Source organism: Capra hircus, chromosome 6 (genome assembly GCF_001704415.2).
Source record: "Capra hircus breed San Clemente chromosome 6, ASM170441v1, whole genome shotgun sequence".
NCBI classification, from domain to species: Eukaryota; Metazoa; Chordata; class Mammalia; order Artiodactyla; family Bovidae; genus Capra; species Capra hircus.
In genome coordinates this window covers 26,872,086-26,894,749 of record NC_030813.1, presented here as the reverse complement: position 1 = coordinate 26,894,749, position 22,664 = coordinate 26,872,086, and the positions used below count along the sequence as shown (strand labels likewise).

General features: G+C 36.5%; 1 protein-coding gene across 1 annotated transcript in view; it reads right to left on the bottom strand.

The window, feature by feature from the left end:
* Positions 1 to 22,119, bottom strand: part of STPG2 (sperm tail PG-rich repeat containing 2) — a 353,179-nt gene extending 331,060 nt beyond the window's left edge. Inside the window, exons 1-3 of the mRNA XM_018049914.1 lie at positions 22,011 to 22,119; positions 8,959 to 9,071; positions 775 to 936 (exon numbers count right to left, since the gene is read on the bottom strand). Of these exons, the coding sequence (XP_017905403.1) occupies positions 775 to 936; positions 8,959 to 9,071; positions 22,011 to 22,119 (384 nt within the window). The remainder of the gene's footprint in view (positions 1 to 774; positions 937 to 8,958; positions 9,072 to 22,010) is intronic.

Below are 22,664 nucleotides of genomic sequence, written 5' to 3'. Positions count from 1 at the left end.
GACTCCTTATCTTTTTTAATGATCACTTATGAAATAAATAATGCTTATTAGTTTCAAATTCTGTCATAGGACTTCCCTGGTAGTCTAGTGGCTAAGACTCCACAGCCCCACTGTAGGGGGCCTCAGTACAATCCCTGGTCAGGTAACTAGACCCCACGTGACACAAATAAAGATCCCACATGCCACAACATGGTACAGACAAATAAATATTTTTAAAAAACAATTACTTTATAAATAAAATGCTTTTTCCCTTTCAAATTCAGGAAAAGAATATCTATGTATTGCATATGCTTTTACAATGCAGCAGAAGACTTTTAGTAAGTTAAACCTACTTCCTCTTTTTCTGGAATATAGCTAGACTATATTTCCCAGACTCCTTGGCAGTTTATATTATACCTTTATATTATGAGGTATATAAACATAATACAAAGTTCAGTGTGCCCTGAACTCCCAGGCCTAGCCTAAAAAAAAAACAAACACACTCACAGTTCTTTATCCTCTTTCCCTTCTGCAGGATGGATACATATGACACCAAGACCCTTGGAGATGACAGTAACATGAATGGAATAAGCCTGTGTTCCTGAATCTATACATGGAGGAAAGTCTCTTATCAACAAGAAATGCCCATATGAATGAGAAAAAAAAAGAATTTCTGCTGCATTAAGCCAGTGAGATTTGGGGGTCTATTTGTTATGCAGTTTGTGTTACCTTAACTAAAACATACAAAATCATAAATGGTCTTCCAACTGTCAATGTGAAATGTATTATACTTACAATTTGAGGCTTATAATAGGCTGGACCTAGTGTGCTGTCACTGGCAGGTGGTAAATGCTTTACAATACTGTCATCCTCATTAACATCATAACCATATGACTGTCCAAAAGGAATTGAAGGAACATAAACACTTCTGGAAACTGTACGTGCCCTTGACATTTTCTGTTAAAAAAAAATTATACTATTTACTCAAAGACAAGAGAAGGAATGAATAATAAAATATTAAAATTTACAAAAGACAAATATTAAAGATTGACTTCATGAGTTTTACAATATAAATCAAAAATGTTTGTAAAAGTAATTTAAAAGAGTGAATTCATGTCTTACTTCATAATATAAACCAAGATTTAATCAAACTATTATTAAATAGTAACAAAAACCATAATACAAACCAAACTACTGTTTAAGCCACTATTAGAGGTAAGGAATCTCTCTCACTTGGCTCAGTTTTTTATCTTGCTTAGTAAAGCAAGTATTAGTGATTTCAAAAATGGGCATTCATTCCTACAGTCACATCAGTAATCAGCAATTCCAAGTAGACTTGGGCTATGCAATCATAGTATCTGTCAGGCCAAAACAAACTTTACATTTTTCTATAACATTTCCTGGCTTCATTCCTTCCCAGCTCCTGATTTATCTTCATCTTACCAGTGCCCTGTATAAAAACCCTAATTTTGCAGACTATGTAGCAAGGAAAATATCTGATATAACGTTAAATAGAAATCAAAATATAAATTAAAACTAAAATTTTGTCTATAGCTTTTTAAATTATATAATATTATATGTCAGTGTATAAAGTCATATGGCTTCCCAGATGGCTCAGTGATAACACACTTGCCAATGAAGGAGATGGGGGTTCAATCCCTGGGTGAGGAAGATCCCCTGGAGAAGGAAATGGCAACACTTTCCAGTATTCCTGAACAGAGGAATACTGGAATCCCGTGAACAAAGAAACCTGGCAGGCTACATACAGTTCATGGGGCCACAAAAGAGTCAAACACGACTTAATGACCAAAGAACAACTACAATAAAGTCAGATATATATACAGTTTAACACTAAAAAAATTAACAGAATTACCAGTGTTAAGAGTCAGAAGTTTTCAGGTGATTTTCTGTTTTTTCAGAATTTCCTTTAATGTAAACCATTTTATAATTTAAATAAAAACAAGAAGGAGAACATATATTAGAAATATTAGTATAAATATAGGGCTTCTTTGGTGGCTCAGATGGTAAAGAATTCACCTGCAATGTAGAAGACCTGTGTTCAATCCCTGCATCGGGAAGATCCCATGGAGAAGGGAATGGCAGCCCACTCCAGCATTCTTGCCTGGAGAATTTTATGGACAGAGGAGCCTGGCGGGCTACAGTCCATGGCGTCACTAAGAGTCAGACACGACTGAGCAACTAACACACACACACACCTGGCATAAGAATATCAAATAAAATACTAGCATTTAAATGATTTAGTCATCTAAAAATTTACTTATTAAGAATATACTGATTGCTCTGGAGAGGATATTGCAAACCTATGCTTCAAAACAAACCTCTGCTATAAGCCATCTCCAAACTATGCTTTCCCATAATACATCAGTCTTCCTTTAAATTCCTACGGCACTTAATCACATGATCATTCACTTAGCATCTGTCATATTTCATCTTACATTATTAATGATCTATATATATATATATCTCACCTAAATTTTAAGCTTATTTCAGGAGTCATGTTTCAATTTTCACTATATTATTAACAGTACTTAACACACAGTTTCCTCTATATACAGATGTAAATCACTATGGCAACTTTTAAAATCTCCTTTACTTTCTGTTCACCTCAGACACTGGAAGAGATTATACTTTTATCAAAAGCAAAAATGAATTCAAATGTTAATACAGGTAAAAAACTATAATTTATAAACAGAGTATTCATTTAATTATAAACTACAATATGGATACTAATAAACCAGATAATTTTTACCATAAGGTTTTTCAAATGTACTTAAACATTATACCATTTCTAGATTATTTTAAATTTTAAAACAAAGTCATTAGGAACAGAAATCAAAATAGCAACATACTGACTGAAGATGCTCTTTAGCCTCCAGAGTTTTCCTGTTCACGACAGCCAGTGTTCCAGGATAAGACTGATCATAGCTTGCTGGCCCTGGACCATCTGAAATAAACTTCTTAAAACGCTTTTCCCGGTTTTGTAGACTTTGGCCTCCTTTTATATTACACTAAGTTGGACAAGAAAAACATGAATTAAAAGAAACACTTTTAAGTCAATATCTATTTGATAAATATTACATATTAATGTGAACATTAATAGTTTTAAAACTCAGCCTGAGAAAGTTAAGGCTCTTGACTGAAGACAGTTCTCTAACGAGAGACAGTAATAAGAAAAGATGACAATACAGCTGTCAGTTTTAATACCAAACTCAAATTTGCTGTACTTTGAACACTCAAAAAGAATGCAGCACTCAGTTTTAAAACAGAAATCAAAGATAAAGGAATCTCCAAAGCTAAAGAGCAAAAATAAAGAATGCATGTTTGTTTATAGGTCTCTGGAGAATTTATACCTCTGAAATGAGATTAAATGCTCATACTGCAGGGGAAAAGAAAGCCTTCCAATCTTGTTTAGGATTAATTATTTTCATGAATAACACTTTGGTCATTTCCAGGGATGTTTATGCAGTTTTACTGGCAACAGCTTGGTTTTATGCTCAGATTAGTTGTAAACACTGTTTATTGCAGGGAGAGTACAGGAAGGAATCTTCCGTGACTCTCCATGTCACATATCTGGATTCTCTAGAATCAGAAAGTTATCAACTGGCTAAAAGCCAGCTAATTCAAATAAAATTCCATCATACTAGTTTCAATAAGCAGTCACAGTTCAGTCACTTCAAAGATGATTCATATTAATAGTTGTTGGCATCTGATTGATCAGAATGTTTTTTTAAGTTATTAATTTACCAACAGACTTTTTCACATGATGTGTTCATGTCAGTTGTTCACAATCACTATTGACTGAGCATATCTCTAGTTTGCACCTTATTAGGCTTTATTCTGGAGAAGGCAATGGCACCCCACTCCAGTACTCTTGCCTGGAAAATCCCATGGATGGAGGAGCCTGGTAGGCTGCAGTCCATGGGGTCGCTAAGAGTCGGACACGGCTGAGCGACTTCACTCTCACTTTTTACTCTCATGCATTGGAGAAGAAAATGGCAACCCACTCCAATGTTCTTGCCTGGAAAATCCCAGGGATGGCGGAGCCTGGTGGGCTGCCGCCTATGGGGTCGCACAGAATCGGACACAACTGAAGCGACTTAGCAGCAGCAGGCTTTATTCAGAGTTTAAGAAATACACAAAAGAGTTCTTTTGCTAAAAAAATGAGTCAAATTATTCTTAGATATTCAATTCACTACTTGATTACTGATTTAATAAGATCACAATTCCTATGTTTAAAGAATTTGGATCTATAATGGTAGACATTAATGATTTTGTAAAAAAAAATCTAATAAGTTAAATTAAAAAATAAAATCATGTGAAGAGAAGATCTCCAAATTTTCATTCGTTGACAGTCATTAGTATAGTCTCTAAGATCTGACATTTTAAACTGAATTTGAATTTATATTGAATACTTCAACAAAAGTTTAGATAGCTCTAATCTGATTTTTTTAACTGCATACAAATTAACCAGGATATGTTTCATATTATTCATAACTACCAATTCAACAAATTTTACAAAAGTTTGCAAAGGAAACTTCCATATGTCAGATAACTGAGTCAAAATCATATTACCAAGTAATAATACATTTTATATAAACACCTGTGAGAAAGCAGTCTTAGTCTTTCTTGAGAACTGTGCTTTGTCTATGTGCTATGGTTAGTTGATGAATTATTATATTGTCAGCAATCTCTCAACACTATAGGAGGCAGAGTCTCATCTAAAGTGTGAATCCATGCACTGTATCACATATGATAGCTTATCATTCAGCTCTAATGAGGTATATCTCTTCAATCAAAAATAAAACCTAGATTTGGACATCTATTCCTAGGCCTGGTTAATGAAAAATAAGACATAAACTATACAGGCACGGGAAATAGAGCCCCATACCTAGAACCATTCTTCTGTGTGTGTGTGTGTGTGTGTGTCTGTGTGTGTGTGTGTGTGTGTGTTAGTCACTCAATCACGTTCAGCTCTTTGCAGCCCCACGGACTCTACACCACCAGACTCCTCCATCCATGTGATTCTCCAGGCAAGAACATTGCAGTGGGTTGCCAGTTCCTTCTCCAGGGCCATTCTCATGTATGAAGGAACGAAATGGTATCTATCTTGCAGAAACAGGTCTGATGCTAGAAGACAACCAGAAAACAGTGAAATTTGTACTGAAGTTTTGGAATGGGATTCATCCTAGGAAATGGGATGTGAACAAAACAAAGTACGTGACTTAATAGGTTAATTATCAAAGGATCAGAAGTTTGCACTTTGTAAATTTGATTCTTTTGCTTCTTTTATTTTCTTAATTTTCTTTGCCTTCTTTTCTACAAAGCAAATGTCCTTTATGTTCTTTTCTACTTTTCTTTTCCTCTTGAACAAAATTAACATTCTTCAGATATGCTAAAGGAAACTGCTTTGCCTATAACTGGCCAAGAGCTATAAAGGCAAAAATTATGCCCCACCTCCAACTTTAGAATAATGGTCACAACCATAGCCAAAGTAAATGACCATAAGAGGAAGAGAGAAACAGAGAAGACCAAATACAGGAAAAAAATTCAACTCCTAAATCTTCTGCTTTCAAAAAGCTTCAAGTATTCTACAAGTATTCTATTGCTACATTTAGCAGTGGAGGCAGGCCCTCACAAAAACAACCCATATTTTGGGTTTTTTAACATTTCATTTGAAGTCTTCAAATGATATTTACTAAGTGCCCACAGAAAGCAACATTTCAATCTATGCTTCCAAAAGAAAAGTATAAAAATAAATTACCAAATATATGCATTAATTTCCAGTAAGATTACCCCTTTATTATCTAATTTACATAACATGTAACCTATGTCACATTACAAACATGTTTCCTATTGTTGTTTAAAATGAAATGACTTTTTTCAAATAGTATGATAAATTCACACTTCTTGAACTTCTAAAAGTTCTATAAGAATTTAACTTAAAACTCCAAAACTTAACAGCAACTGTGTAAATAAGTAATAAATCATTTTTCAAAGCAAGGAAATCAATATTTTCCAAGGATTTGTTTATAGTTTTAAGGAAAAAAGCAGAGAATACTAGAACTTTTTCTTAGATCATCCATTTCACAAAAAAGCACACTTCCTTATTTCTTACTCTTAAAATCCAAGAAATGTACCCTATTGGGAATAAAATAAAATTTTACTTAAATTGTACTTTATATTATTTTACAAGAGAATTGACTAAAATCAGTATTAAAGTAACATTCCAACATCCTGATAACTATCACATTTGACAAGTTTTAAACCTATATATTATGTATTTTTACTGTATTTCCCTCTTTGAATACTAGAATTACATATCAGGCTTAATGAGAGAAATACTGTCAGAACTAGCAAGCCCACAGACCCATGCTGGTCTGGTCTGTAAGCCAGGGTGTGGAGGCAGGAGTGACACTTCTAATGACTACATCTAATGTCCCACTATTTAATGTTTTGCTTTTTGTGCTCTAGGCTCTAGTTTCCTGGAAAATTTAAAAGAGTTCATGGAAAAGCAAGATATGTTCCCTTGAACTGGAAGTTGAAACCACCAAGTGATCGTTCAACGTTCTTTCCTACCAAGCAGAAAACAAAATAAGGAGGTTTGTGTATTGACTGGGGAAATTAATTTTCTGTCCTCACTAGGACAGAAAAACAGGACTAATGAGTACCAGGAGTGTGGTAGGATGGAAGATGGGACACCCTGCAGAGCCTTCTAACTGTCAATGAAGATGCTAAGAGTAAGTTTATTTAAAGGACAAAAAGCAAGCCTAAGAACCAAGAACTCAGACACCTTAGATCTGAAGAGTCTATTCATCTCACTAACGCTTAGAATGCCACCAGATAAAGTTCGTGTTAAAGTAACATGGAGTGAGTAACAGAAAAATCTTAAGCTATAGCCTAAGGTCCTAACAGGTCCTTATCTATATTTCCTTGCTTCATACGTCACTTTTTTTTAATTTTCCCTCTATTTCTTTCCCCTTTCTATTGTAAAATGGCAACACTAATAATGGTTAAAATTTACTGAAGGCCAACCTTCAGTACTTTAAGGTACTATTCTAAATGCTTATTAATATATTTAGTCCTTAGAAAAAAAAGCCTACCAAATTACTGCCGCTACTTAATAGATGAAGAAACAAAGGCCTGACAAGACTAAGTGGCTAAGATTAAGTCTCGCAGCTAGTAAGCAGAGACAGATTTTGAGTCTAGGTAGTCTAGCTCCAGAGCCCACACTCCTAACCACTTCTGTATAAAAGCTCATGTTATATTTACCATCAAATCTATAAACTGCAGAATAATGAAACAGGAATGCCAAGAACAAGAAGCAGTCTTAATCTGAAGATCCAGGATTCATTTAGCAGTGACACTGCAACACCATCTTTAAAGGCAGTAGCAAAACACTAATTAACAGCAAGCCACTGCAGTCCTCTTGCCTAGAAAATCCCATGGACGGAGGAGCTTGGTGCAGGCTGCTGTCCATGGGGTTGCAAAGAGTCGGGCACGACTGAGCCACTTCACTTCACTTCACTTCACTTAAAATTACATATATAGGAAGAAGTGTGTGTTTGTCATGTGCATGAGAGAGAGGAGAACTAGGCAATCAAAGCATGAAACATAATGGAAATCTATTGCTTTTATCTGTCCAGCATCCCTTCTACTATTTGCTCAAAATAGCATATTTACCACTCTTGGGACAATCAAACCTATTAAAAGGAACTTCCAAACACAGGAACCCTCGACCCAAAAAGCACAGGTGTGGGTCCATAATAAAACCAGGCCAGATTTTCCCTACTGAGAATTTTCATCTTTAGTGCTGTTAGACATTAAAAAAAAAAAAAAAAGTGTAAGGAAGTTATGGAATTACGTTATCTAATGGAAGTTTGCCATTGAATAATGCAGAAGTTCTTACTACTGAAATACCTGGAATTGTCTTAGTCCTATCCTTCTTTACTGCTTCCCTGGTGGCTCAGCTGGTAAAGAACCCGCCTGCAATGTGGGAGGCCTGGGTTTGATCCCTGGGTGGGGAATATCCCCTGGAGAAGGGAATGGCTCCCACTCCAGTATTCTAGCCTGGAGAATTCCATGGACAGAGGAGCCTGGCAGGTTACAGTCCATGGGGTCGCAAAGAGTCAGACACGACTGAACAGCTTTCACTTTCATTTTATCCTTCTTTAAGACCTGTTTGAACAATTCTTCCTTCAAGTCTATGAGCCAACCAAGTACCTTACATATAAATTTATTAGAAACCTAGTATCTGTCCTAAAAATCCATTTGATTGCTTGCAGTCAAAACCCCATAACTGGTAAAAAAAAAAAAAAAAAAAAAACATTGCTATTAATAATTCAGAAGTCTAATACAAAAATTAACACATCAGCGATTAGATCTGGGCCTCCAACAGGGGAGATATAGGTCTGCTTGGGTCAGATAGGACTTACCATGACTGCAAAATGTATGTGAAAAGGGTAAAACTTGATGTCAATGATTATGAAAATACTGGAATTAAAACATTATTTCTGAACATAAATGAACCATTGAAGATTTTCTGGTCACAGACTCTTGAGACGGTATAGAAATAGGAGACAATGGCCATAGCTACAGCTTTAGAGCACAGCCCACAAACCAATTCCTGTGCACTGCTGTCTTTCTTATTCTACATATCTTGACCATCTGTACAACTTCCATGGGCCTTAATAAATTCAGTAGCCCTATTCTCCCACTCAGGAATCTCAAGGACAATGCTTTTGTCCTATAGGTTATATAGACTAATGACAAACACCCACCAGACAATTACCATTGGACACACTTCTTTTCCTCTTATTCTATTGCAAAATACAGATTGAAAGGTGCAAGAAAATGATATGAAGGGAAAATATAATATGGCAAGTGACACATTAGTCTATTAGAGGAAGAAAGCATGATTTTTATTAACTCAGACAATTATAATGACAGCTGTAAATTTACCTGCTTTTCTGAAACATTATAGTGTCCTGGACCTGGAACATCTTTCTCAGTGTTAGAGATGACAGTAAAAGCACTTTCCCTGGCAGTCAAAGACAGGAATGGTGCATAGCCACCTACAAGTAAAATCATATCACTGGCAGATAAGACAGGATTCTAATGATTTCAGAGAAAAAGCACTCAAAATATATAAATCATTTGGTACATCAATTGCTGAGACTATATATTATCAGAACTAATGTTTAGCCACAGAAATTATTGCATTTTAAAAATTCTATATAAGAGTGGAATTAATATTAATATATATTAAATTAAGGACCTATAGAATTGAACTTACTAAACAAAAGAAAAAATACCTAAAGAAAACAAAAGCTTTTTTTTCTTCTAAGTATATTTGGTTGGGATGAAAATGGAAGTTCTATTTAACTGATAAAATATTTTCATCCTCAGAAGATCACAGTTTTATATGTTGGAGAAACCTATTAATTATACAGCTTCCCTGGTGGTTCAACAGTTAAGAGTCTGCCTACAATGTGAGAGACCTGAGTTAGATCCCTGAGTTGAGAAGATACTCTGCAGAAGGAAATGGCAACCTACTCCAGTATTCTTACCTGGAAAATGCCATGGACAGAGAAGCCTGGCAGGCTACACTCCATGGGGTCATAAAGAGTTGGACATGACTGAGCAACTAACACTTTCACTTTAATTACACCAAATAGCATATATGAATTTGTAGAGAGAGCCTAGACAGAAATAATTTAAAGTGAGCTTACAGCAAGTAATTAAAATAATGTTTCAGAGAGTTGGACATGACTGAGTGACTAACATTTTCAGCTTCACTTCCTTGCTTGGGTACATGTTTGGCACTCAGTATTTCCTGGATACAAGATATAAGCATAAGATTACTGACATTACTGACATACTCAATAAATGAACTTATTACACAGATTTAGTCTGCTGAAAGGCTGATAAAAACTTTTTAAGAAATATATCAAGAAAATGAGCACAGTTTAAGTAACATTGATATTCAAGAAAAAAATGAAAGAAAACAGAGCAACTATATTCAACAGGTAATAAAAGGATAAAAGTGAAACTTGTGAAAATCTTGTATACCTAAGGAAATGTACACTATGAGGATTTATGGCAATAATTTGTACAGTTTAAAAGCTTGCTAATCTGGACTAATAAAATACATTTTTAAACCAGAAAAATTGTTTTTTTTGAGGCCCTCTTGCATTAAAATGCAACTGAAATCAAGATTTATTTGTGTAAGGTCTGAAGCACAAAAGAGGTGAATAAAATACATACCTTACCCTTAAAAAGAAACAAACTAGTGAAGCATTAAGTGCTAAAATAATTTTAAACAAGCAGTATCTGAAGTGCTAAACTGCCCAGAAGTCAAAAGGAGGGGAAAGTGAAAGAAAGTGAAGTCGCTCAGTCGTGTCCGACTCTTCGCGACCCCATGGACTGCAGCCTACCAGGCTCCTCCACTCATGGGATTTTCCAGGCAAGAGTACTGGAGTGGGGTGCCATTGCCTTCTCCAAAAGGAGGGGAAGTTCTCAACAATACTGAGGTGATTCAAAAAAAATTCATGAATGACATAAAAACTCTGGGTGTTAATTTAGTGACTGATGGTTTGAATTTGCTGTTCAAAACAAAAACAACAAAACCACACAAGGTCCACAAGAACAGAAATCCTTAAAAGGAAGCCAAGGTCCATTTTGAAAAGACAAGGGTTGTCTGACAGAGCAGAGAAATCCAGTACAGAAGTTGAAATTTTCCAAAATGGGGTAAGCAACCAAAGAACAAAATACAGATTTCAAATGAAACACACATACAGGCACACACAAACCAAGCTACAGATTATATTAAGGGAATAGTGCAAACAATCAGAGAGTGTTCTTCCAAGAGGCAGAGAAATATGTCCTATAATCTGGAGAAAAGTCAATGGAAAGAAATAGATCTTGAAATGAGAAAATGGAATTAGCACAAGAAACATTACAGTATCTATTATAAATATTTTTCATATGTTCAACAAGATAGAAGAAAGATGAACATGAGGATATAAAAAAGACCCAAAGAAAACTTCTGATAGGAAAAGTATATTTGAGATTAATAACTACTTTTTAACTTATTATGAGATTTATAACTACTTTTATGTGGGTTAACAAGACATTTTTTTCTCAGTTCCTAATCACTTTATAAAATAATTGTGGGAATTCCCTGGTGGTCCAGTGGCTAAAACTCTGTGCTCAAGACACAGGGGGACTGGATTTGATCCCTGGTCAGGACACTAGTTCCCACATGCCACAGCTAAGACTCTATGCAGCCAAATAAATAAAAGTAAATATTTAAAAAATAATAATAATAATTGTTTTTATGCAAAAATAATTTTGATTTATTATGGCATTACAGTATCTGTAAATAAAAAATATTTAGCCACAATAGCACAGAGAATGAGATGAGGAAAACAGAAGACGTACAGCTCATATATTATACATGAAGTGGTACAATATTATTTGAAGATATTGTTAAGTTAGAGATGTATATTGTAAACTCTAGAGGAACCACTAAAAAATAAAAGAAAGCTACAGCTAGTAAACCAATAGTAGAGATAAAAACAAAACCATCTTTTTTAAAACTCAAATCATTCAACTATAACAGAGAAAGAAGCAAAGGGAAAGAAAGAACAGATGAGAAAAATAGCTAGCAGATTCTAAGAGAGTAAATTTAAACACAACAATATTGGTAACAAAATTAAATGGAAAATGTCTAAACACCCCCAATTAAAAGAGATTGTCAGACTTGATAAAAAAGCAACATCTAACTTCAGGGAGTCTATAGGAAACCCTCTTAAAACATAAAGACACAGAGATGAAAGGATGAGAAAAGATGTATCATACATCAATACATCGAAAAAACCTGGTGTGACTAAATTAAAATCCAACAAGGCAGATTTTAGAACAATGAATACCAGGAATAAGAGACATTTCATTATGTTAAAAGGATCATTTCATCAATACGATTTAATGATCCATTAAGAAAGGCAAGGAAGTAATTGCCATAAAAATTAGAATAGTGAAGAAAACTACAGGCCAATATCACTGATGAACATAGATGCAAAAATCCTCAACAAAATTCTAGCAATCAGAATCCAACAACACATTAAAAAGATCATACACCATGACCAACTGTGCTTTATCCCAGCGATGCAAGGATTCTTCAATATCTGTAAATCAATCAATGTAATTCACCACTTAACAAATTGAAAAATAAAAGCCATATGATATCTCAATAGATGCAGAGAAGGCCTTTGACAAAATTCAACATCCATTTATGACAAAAACTCTCCAGAGAGCAGGAATAGAAGGAACATACCTCAACATAATAAAAGCTGTATATGACAAACCCATATCAAACATTATCCTCAATGGTGAAAAACTGAAAGCATTTTCCCTACAGTCAGGAACAAGACAAGGGTGCCCACTTTCACCACTGCTATTCAACATAGTTCTGGAAGTTTTGGCCACACCAATCAGAGCAGAAAAAGAAATAAAAGGAATCCAAATTGGAAAAGAAGAAGTAAAACTCTCACTGTTTGCAGATGACATGATCCCCTACATAGAAAACCCTAAAGACTCCACCAGAAAATTACTAGAGCTAATCAATGAATATAGTAAAGTTGCAGGATATAAAATCAACACACAGAAATCCCTTGCATTCCTATACACGAATAATGAGAAAGTAGAAAAAGAAATTAAGGAAACAATTCCATTCACCATTGCAACAAAAAGAATAAAATACTTAGGAATATATCTACCTAAAGAAACTAAAGACCTATATATAGAAAATTATAAAACAGGGATGAAAGAAATCAAAGAGGACACTAATAGATGGAGAAATATACCATGTTCATGGATCAGAAGAATATACTGAAAATGAGTATACTACCCAAAGCAATCTACAGATTCAATGCAATCCCTATCAAGCTACCAATGTTATTTTTCACAGAGCTAGAACAAATAATTTCACAATTTGTATGGAAATACAAAAAAAAACTCGAATAGCCAAAGCAATCTTGAGAAAGAAGAATGGAACTGGAGGAATCAACCTGCCTGACTTCAGGCTCTACTACAAAGCCACAGTCATCAAGACAGTATGGTACTGGCACAAAGACAGAAATATAGATCAATGGAACAAAATAGAAAGCCCAGAGATAAATCCACACACCTATGGACAGCTTATCTTCGACAAAGGAGGCAAGAATATACAATGGAGTAAAGACAATCTCTTTAACAAGTGGTGCTGGGAAAACTGGGCAACCACTTGTAAAAGAATGAAACTAGATCACTTTCTAACACCGCACACAAAAATAAACTCAAAATGGATTAAAGATCTAAACATAAGACCAGAAATTATAAAAATCTTAGAGGAGAACATAGGCAAACACTCTCCAACATAAATCACACGGCAGGATCCTCTATGATCCACCTCCCAGAATACTGGAAATAAAAGCAAAAATAAACAAATGGGATCTAATTAAAATTAAAAGCTTCTGCACAACAAAGGAAAATATAAGCAAGGTGAAAAGACAGCCTTCTGAATGGGAGAAAATAATAGCAAATGAAGCAACTGACAAACAACTAATCTCAAAAATATACAAGCAACTTATGCAGCTCAATTCCAGAAAAATAAACGACCCAATCAAAAAGTGGGCCAAAGAACTAAATAGACATTTCTCCAAAGAAGACATAGGGATGGCTAACAAACACATGAAAAGATGCTCAACATCACTCATTATCAGAGAAATGCAAATTAAAACCACAATGAGGTACCATTTCACACCAGTCAGAATGGCTGCGATCCAAAAGTCTACAAGCAATAAATGCTGGAGAGGGTGTGGAGAAAAGGGAACCCTCTTACACTGTTGGTGGGAATGCAAACTAGTACAGCCACTATGGAAAACAGTGTGGAGATTCCTTAAAAAATTGCAAATAGAACTGCCTTATGACCCAGCAATCCCACTGCTGGGCATACACACCAAGGAAACCAGAATTGAAAGAGACACGTGTACCCCAATGTTCATCACAGCACTGTTTGTAACAGCCAGGACATGGAAACAACCTAGATGTCCATCAGCAGATGAATGGATAAGAAAGCTGTGGTACATATACACAATGGAGTATTACTCAGCCATTAAAAAGAATACATTTGAATCAGTTCTAATGAGGTGGATGAAACTGGAGCCAATTATACAGAGTGAAGTAAGCCAGAAAGAAAAACACCAATACAGTACACTAACACATATATATGGAATTTAGAAAGATGGTAATGAAAACCCTGTATGCGAGACAGCAAAAGAGACACAGATGTTATAGAACAGACTTTTGGACTCTGTGGGAGGGAGAGGGTGGGATGATTTGGGAGAATGGCATTGAAACATGTATACTATCACATAAAAAATGAATTGCCAGTCTATGTTCGATACAGGATACAGGATGCTTGGGGCTGGTGCACGGGGATGATCCAGAGAGATGATATGGAGTGGGAGGTGGGAGGGGGGGTTCAGGATTGGGAACTCATGTACACCCGTGGTGGATTCATGTCAATGTATGGCAAAACCAATACAGTATTGTAAAGCAAAATAAGGTAAAAATAAAAATCTTTTGTTAAAAAAATTAGAATAGTGGTTACCAGTAGGGGAGAAGATAAGAGTTATGAATGAAAAGGAAAATTTTGCAATGCCATATTTCTTTGAGTATTCATTTTTTAAGTTGTATATCTATATTTTATGTGGTTTTCTGTATAAGTATTTCATCTCACAATTAAAGGGTTGTTTTTTTTTTAATTTAGGTGTATACAGACACTGGGATAATGTGAGACAGATATGAAAATGAAGAAAGCTAAGCTCAGGGCTAGTTCTGAGGCAGCTGTCATCCAAACATGGCAGAGGTTCTAAATGAATCTATCTAAAGAAATATAAAATGAATTGCAAAATACTGAAATTCATATAAAATGGGGAAACCTCCAATAGCCCATGTGTTCAAAAGAGATAGTGCTCATAAAATCTTCACTGAAGTTTCCCAAAATTAATCACATAAAATCTTTCATCAATAGGTTAAAAGTTTACATAAAACACTGAGCTCAAGTAAAACCACAAGAAAATTAAAATTTTTTTACTAATAAGCTCCATAAGAGAAAGGGATTTTCTGTTTTATTCATAATTATATGCCTATTTACCTATGGTTTACAGTTATGGTGACAAACTGTCTCAGTTTGCCCAGGACACAGGACTGGTAGTGCTAAAATCAGGACATTCCCAGAGGTTTGTCTCTCTATCATACCGCCCTGCACACGAAACAATAAATGTAGATATTCTAAACTACTCCTTTAGTCACTCATTCAGCAATACTAAATGCTTTATTATGTGTCAGAGAGAGGCAATGAGAGTGCAATAACGAATAAGCTAAAACCCTGGCCTCAACTAGAGGGAAAGCCAGACAAATAAACAAATACTTACATTACAAACAGTGTTGCCAATAATTAAGGTATAAAATATAGGAGTAAAGGGTTCTGTCACATTAGGGTTGGTGAAATGAAAGATAAAAAGTTTGATTTGAGACATATAATATATTGACATGTGAAGTTCCAACAATAAATGATAAATCAAACTGTCAGGAAGAAAGAAATGAAGAATGTAGGAGGATAAGATTTGAGAAGAATAAGTTCAATTTGAGACATATTAAGTTTGAGGCACCAATAGCAGAAAATAAATCAGACTGGCATGAAGCAATAAAAGTCAGTCTATTTTCTGAGAAAGAAGGTGAGCAGCTGGGGGATAAAGTACAAGCTCTATAACCACAATTACAGATACAAAGCAAGCAGGGCATTCTTCACATAAAAGCAATAACTAGAACTTTGAAACATACTCATCTTCAGGGATATCAACATTTAGGGCAATCACATTTTTTAATATAAACTTAAATACAGATAAATTGCATTCCCTCAAATGGTCTCCTGAATTCTGTCTGAATGGCTAATATGATAAAGTCATTATTGTTGGCACAAGCACATAGGCAGGGGTGTAAGACCAGCACATAGGCAGGAGTGTAAGTCCATGGACAGCTCATGCTTCTACGGCAGATTAAACTAATACCTTCTCTATAAAAAAAGAAATTTGGCAAAAAATATATTAACAGCCAGCATTATCCAGTTTAGATAACTAATAGAGAACCAATACAGATAACTAACACATCTTAACATGGGGTACCATTTATTATGTAAATCAAGCCCAGAAAACAATGAAATATTCCTTAGCATAATAATGCCAGGAGCTGTCCATTATTAAAGGGACTATGTTTTTATCATATTTTACTAGGCTGGTCATTTATGGCAAAGATTTGCCTTAATGAGAGATTTTCTTGCTTCTCAGATAATTTGCAAGAAAATCAGGAGCAGCTCTCACTAATCTGGATCTGGAATACCCATTATCTCTCCCACTCATGAAATCTGAATCATGAAATCAGTCCTATTCCTTTCAGGCTGCAAATCCTGGGTAGAAAAGAGTCTCCCTGATCAGCTGGACAAAAGTGAAGGCAATGAAGTTTGCAGATAGATGTGGAAAGAATTTTCTGAGGAAAATATGAAGACAATACACTAGAGGACGGACCAAGTGGAGTACAGTAAGCAAAGAATGCTAATGAGGAGAGAAAGGTTGGAAATAAAGAATATCTGCACTGTTCTTCTGAAGTGTTAAGACTCTAAGTTTTTTCTCTGTGTGTAATTCAAGGTAACAAGTAAACTACATAAAGTTCCCAACATTTCCTACATCATACTCTACAAAATTTCCCTGACCCTTCAATAACTGTGTGTACTACTCTATAGCCCAGTATTACTGATCTCAAAGAAGTGAAAGGCAGAATGTACCTAGGAAAGAGGTAACAGCTACTTTCAATTACCTTGCCAGGGAATCTGGTAGAAAAATGACTGAAGAAATGCCTATGCCCTCTATTGATTATTATTGTTAGCATGTCTGCTGAGTACTGCTAAAACAGGATTCCATATGATACAGTTGCTCAAAGTTCCCAAGAATGGAAATTCCTAGCTTCCTTCATAGGTCAACAAGGCACAGTTCTATAAAGCAGTAAAAGGACCTTGCAAGCCCTAGTTACTTATCTCCAATCAGAGTTCACACAAAGAAGAATTTAAAACTCTTATAACGTGACACATGTAACTCATCAGATTTTTTGAACTTTACTTCTAGAATTACTGTTTTGCTATTTTTTTAACTAAGCACTTAGGTGTTAAGAGTATTGAGCTAAAAACTGAGACTAATACAGTAGAGATCTTGGTTACTGCCCTCAAAAATCTCACATTCTAGTGGGGCAGCCAGGTAAGTAAACACATAATTACAATACAGTACCAAAGTCCTTTGAGTTATTAAGGAGTCAAAGAAGAAAGACCTGGGACAGACTGGAGTCAGAGAAAAACTTCACCTGGGGCTCAAGACATAAGTAGTAATTAGCCAAGTAAGGAAAGACGAGAGAACATACCCAGCAAAGGTAGCAGCAGGTACAAAGGAACGGAGGTGAGTGAGCATGAATTTACAGATAATGCAAGGCTGGAATTGCTAATGTGTTGGTTAAGTGTTGGTGGAGGTATAGATCACATTAGACATAAAACAAACGTTGTTAGAGACTGAAATAGAGGGAAACGAGAAATATTTTATTGACAAAAGTGTTAGTCGCTCAGCTGTGTCCAACTTTTTGCCAACCTCATGGACTGTAGCCCACTAGGCTCCTCTGTCCATGGAATTCTCCAGACAAGAATATTGGAGTGGGTTGCCATTCTCTTCTCCAGGGGATCTTCCCAACCCAGGGAACAAACTCAGGTCTCGTGCACTGCAGGCAGATTCTTTACCATCAGAGTCACCAGGGAAGCCCTTGTTTCAGAATAAAAATAACAAATCCCAAACTAAGCCAAATGCGGTTAAATGAAGAAAGGGAACTAGTCTGAGAGATATAGAGAAGAAAAGAATCAATAGGTCCTAAGATCAATGAGAGTGATTAGAGGGGGAAAAAAAGGAGTCTACAGTAATTTCAAAGCTTAAAGTTTCTAACTGACTGATAGGGAATTTTTTTTCAAAGAGCCCAGTAATTCTGGGGAAACTGGTAAGTTCAGACACTTTAGATATAGATGCCTAAAAAAAGTAAAAGACCTTATCAAAAGAAAGCTCATCTTAGAGATATGAAACAGCTGTATCACGGGAGTCATCAGAATATAGATAGCAGTTAAAGCTGTGGATTTGAATGAGAAAGTAAACGTGAGAAAAGTAACAAGCAAATGATGGAAAGTACAGTATATAAACATGTAAAAGGTATTTAGAAATACCTTAAAATAAAAATCTTTAAAGAAGACTATGGAGTATTGGTTAGAGAGGGGGAGATGATACTTTGATTCAGCATTTAACAAATGTTTATTGTCTCCCAACCACATATCAGGCACTGTTAGAACAGTTAGGAAAAGAACCAGCAAAAAGATGTTAACAGACAGGGAAAGAAGTATCTCTTAAAAAAAAGAGTGGTAAGTTGTGTCAAAATAAAATAAAGATAGAAAAGTGTAAGCATTTTCAGCGGTCATTGGTGGCTAATAAATTGGTAGGACGGTAATGCTTGTAACTCAGCTGTATTAAATAAAAACACGTAATAAGCTCCAAAAACACTGATATCAATATCAGAAGGTGAAAGGTGGTAAAATTCAAGATTAAAACAATGACAAAAGACAAATTAGTACTCCAAAGAAACCTAAATCAACCTTCCATCCTAATCTCATCAATCATGTCAATGGAATAATGGATCCTGGCACTTATTGAAAAATACAGGAATTGTGTGGGAATAGGGAAAATGCAGGCTAAAAAGGAAAAAAGTTTAATTTGGATGGCATCAAGCCCCACAAAAAATCAGATTAGAAAAAGCAGAAAGCAAATTATGTTACTTATTAAAAGTTACCCCATCCACTAACTGCAAACAAATGAGAGCAAATAATTACTTAAATTATCCATTCCCATTTCACCTTTCAACAAGTAAAGTTTCTTACAGAATGTGGGATAAAGGAGCTCTCATTAAGTAAGTTCAAGTAGATGGTGATGGTCAGATAGAAGGCACCTACCTGAAAAAAAGATATTCCAAAACAAATATAAAAGTTTTATCTTAGTAAATGTTTCTAGGAAAGGTGTGTGAGGCAGGCAGGATTACAAAGGAGACAGAAGGTGGTAAGAAGCACACAGGTGATTTGGAGACTCATATAGTAAACAGAACATTTCATGCAAAAGTGAACTCACTCTGTTGTGTCCGACTCTTTGCAATCCCATAGACTGTAGCCCACCAGGCTCCTTGGTCCATGGGATTTTCCAGGCATGAATACTAGAGTGGATTGCCATTTCCATCTCCAGGGGATCTTCCCAACCCAGGGTCAAACCCAGCCAGGTCTCCTACATTGTAGGCAGACACTTGACCGTCTGAGCTACTGGACACAATAAAGGACAGAAATGGTATGGACCTAACAGAAGCAGAAGATATTAAGAAGAGGTGGCAAGAATACACAGAACTATACAAAAAAGATCTTCACAACCAAGATAATCACAATGGTGTGATCACTCAACTAGAACCAGACAATATGGAATGCGAAGTCAAGTGTGCCTTAGAAAGATCACTACAAACAAAGCTAGTGGAGGTGATGGAATTCCAGTTGAATTATTTCAAATCCTGAAAAATGATGCTGTGAAAGTGCTGCACTCAATACGCCAGCAAAGTTGGAAAACTCAGCAGTGGCCACAGGACTGGAAAAGGTCGGTTTTCATTTCAATCCCAAAGAAAGGCAATGCCAAAGAATGCTCAAACTACTGCACAATTGCACTGAACTCACATGCTAGCAAAGTAATGCTCAAAATTCTCCAAGCCAAGCTTCAATAGGACATGAATTGTGAACTTCCAGATGTTCAAGCTGGTTTTAGAAAAGGCAGAGGAACCAGAGATCAAACTGCCAATATCCGTTGGATCATCAAAAAAGTAAAAGAGTTCCAGAAAAACATCTACTTCTGCTTTATTGACTATGCCAAAGCCTTTGATTGTGTGGACCACAACAAACTGTGGAAAATTCTGAAAGGGATGGGAATACCAGACCACCTGACCTGCCTCTTGAAAAATCTGTACGCAGGCCAGGAAGCAACAGTTAGAACTGGACATGGAACAATAGACTGCTTCCAAATAGGAAAAGGAGTACATCAAGGCTATATATTGTCACCCTACTTATTTAACTTATACACAGAGTGCATCATGAATAACACTGGGCTGGATGAAACACAAGCTGGAATCAAGACTGCCAGGAGAAATATCAATAACCTCAGATATGCAGACGACACCACCCTTACAGCAGAAAGTGAAGAGGAACTAAAGAGCCTCTTGATGAAAGTGAAAGAGGAGGATAAGAAAGCTGTGGTACATATACACAATGGAGTATTACTCAGCCATTAAAAAGAATACATTTGAATCTGTTCTAATGAGGTGGATGAAACTGGAGCTGATTATACAGAGTGAAGTAAGCCAGAAAAAAAAAAAAACACCAATACAGTATACTAATGCATATATATGGAATTTAGAAAGATGGTAATGATAACCCTGTATGCAAGACAGCAAAAGAGACATGGATGTATAGAACAGTCTTTTGGACTCTGTGGGAGAGGGAAAGGGAGAGGGTGGGATGATTTGGGAGAATGGCATTGAAACATGTATAATATCATATAAGAAATGAATTGACAGTCTAGGTTCGATGCAGGATACAGAATGCTTGGGGCTGGTGCACTGGGATGACCCAGAGCAATAGTATGGAGAGGCAGGTGGGAGGTGGGGTTCAGGATTGGGAACACATGCACACCCATGGCGGATTCATGTTGATGTATGGCAAAACCAATACAATATTGTAAAGTAAAAAATAATAAAATAAATTTTAAAATAAATTAAATCATTATTTTTCCTGCAAAAATAAAAAAAGAAGAAAGTGAAAGAGGAGAAAGAAAAAGTTGGCTTAAAGCTCAACATTCAGAAAATGAAGATCATGGCATCGGGTCCTATCACTTCATGGCAAATAGATGGGGAAACAGTGGAAACAGTGACAGACTATTTTGGGGGGGCTCCAAAATCATTGCAGATGGTGACTGCAGTCATGAAATTAAAAAACGTTTGCTCCTTGGAAGAAAAGTTATGACCAACCTAGACAGCATATTAAAAACCAGAGACATTACTTTGCCAACAAAGGTCCATCTAGTCAAGGCTATGGTTTTTCCAGTTGTCATGTATGGCTGTGAGAGTTGGACTATAAAGAAAGCTGAGTGTCGAGGAATTGATGCTTTTGAACTATGGTGTTGGAAAGGACTCTTAAGAGTCCGTTGGACTGAAAGGACATCCAACCAGTCCATCCTAAAGGAAATCAGTCCTGAATATTCATTGGAAGGACTGATGCTGAAGCTGATACTCCAATACTTTGGCCACCTGATGCGAAGAACTGACTCATTTAAATAGATCCTGATGCTGGAAAAGATTGAAGGCAGGAGGAGAAGGGGCAACAGAGGACGAGATAGTTGGACGCCATCACCGACTCAATAGACATGAGTTGGAGTAAATTTTGGGAGTTATGGATAGACAAAGAGGCCTAGCATGCTGCAGTCCATGGGGTCGCAAAGAGGCGGGCACAACTGAACTGAACTGAATTGATAGTCAACTGGGACAGGGAAATCAAAATCCCAGATCGAATCTGCAGCATTTAAACTAAGATGTAGAAAACCATTGTAAAATCAAAACGGTAATACGCTTACTGGTCTAGTGAAATGGGAAAATTTAGTTTACCATCTGTAAAAATAGGGAGAGAATTTTCCCTGCGTATTTCATGTTCTGTTATACCTATGGAGTTGTACTATAGTGTTTAACTCAGGCACACATGAGCGGGGCAGGCTGAAAGTGAGGCGCCTGTCACAAAAGGCTTGCCTTTCTCTACATCTTACCTGTTGCCTGCTGCTTCAGGTAAGGAACTTGGTAAGTTCCAGGACCCACACGATTCTCGGTGCTGCCACCTTCAGCCAATCTAAGCACACGGGGAGCCCGGTCATACATAATGGCGTGAGGGGAGGGGTGCGCGGCTGCAAAGGGATTAAGAACTGAGCGGCTAGAAGAAATGGTGGAGCAAAAAGTCGTCAACAAACTCAGAAGGCCCGGGAAAAATTTCTGTAAACGGAGGAGCTAGCGCAGGGGCTATCGCCCCACCTGCTGATAGCTGTCAGATTTCTCCCAGGCGACTTAGAGCCGCATGGAAAACTTGAAAACAGTGTAACCAGACGTAGGACTTCCCACAGACTCATCGGTTCACCAACCTAGGCCTGAAGCCCTCCAAAGAACGAGGTTAAGCACTAGGCGCCCGCCCCCGTGCTTCCGGCCCTGCCTCCGCCCATTTCTCTCCTCCCGGAAGTCTCTGGACTAAAGGTTGAGGCGCTTTACTCGAGCCGAGCTCTGGGAGCATGCGCAGCGAGTCGCAAGCCTTGTAGACTCGCTCCGCGCGGCGCTCTTGGCTTCCTAAAGAAAAGAATATACTCGAACCCCCGCGATCCTTTTACTTTTCTAACTACGTTGGATCCTAACTCGTCAGAAAACCTCTAGAAAAC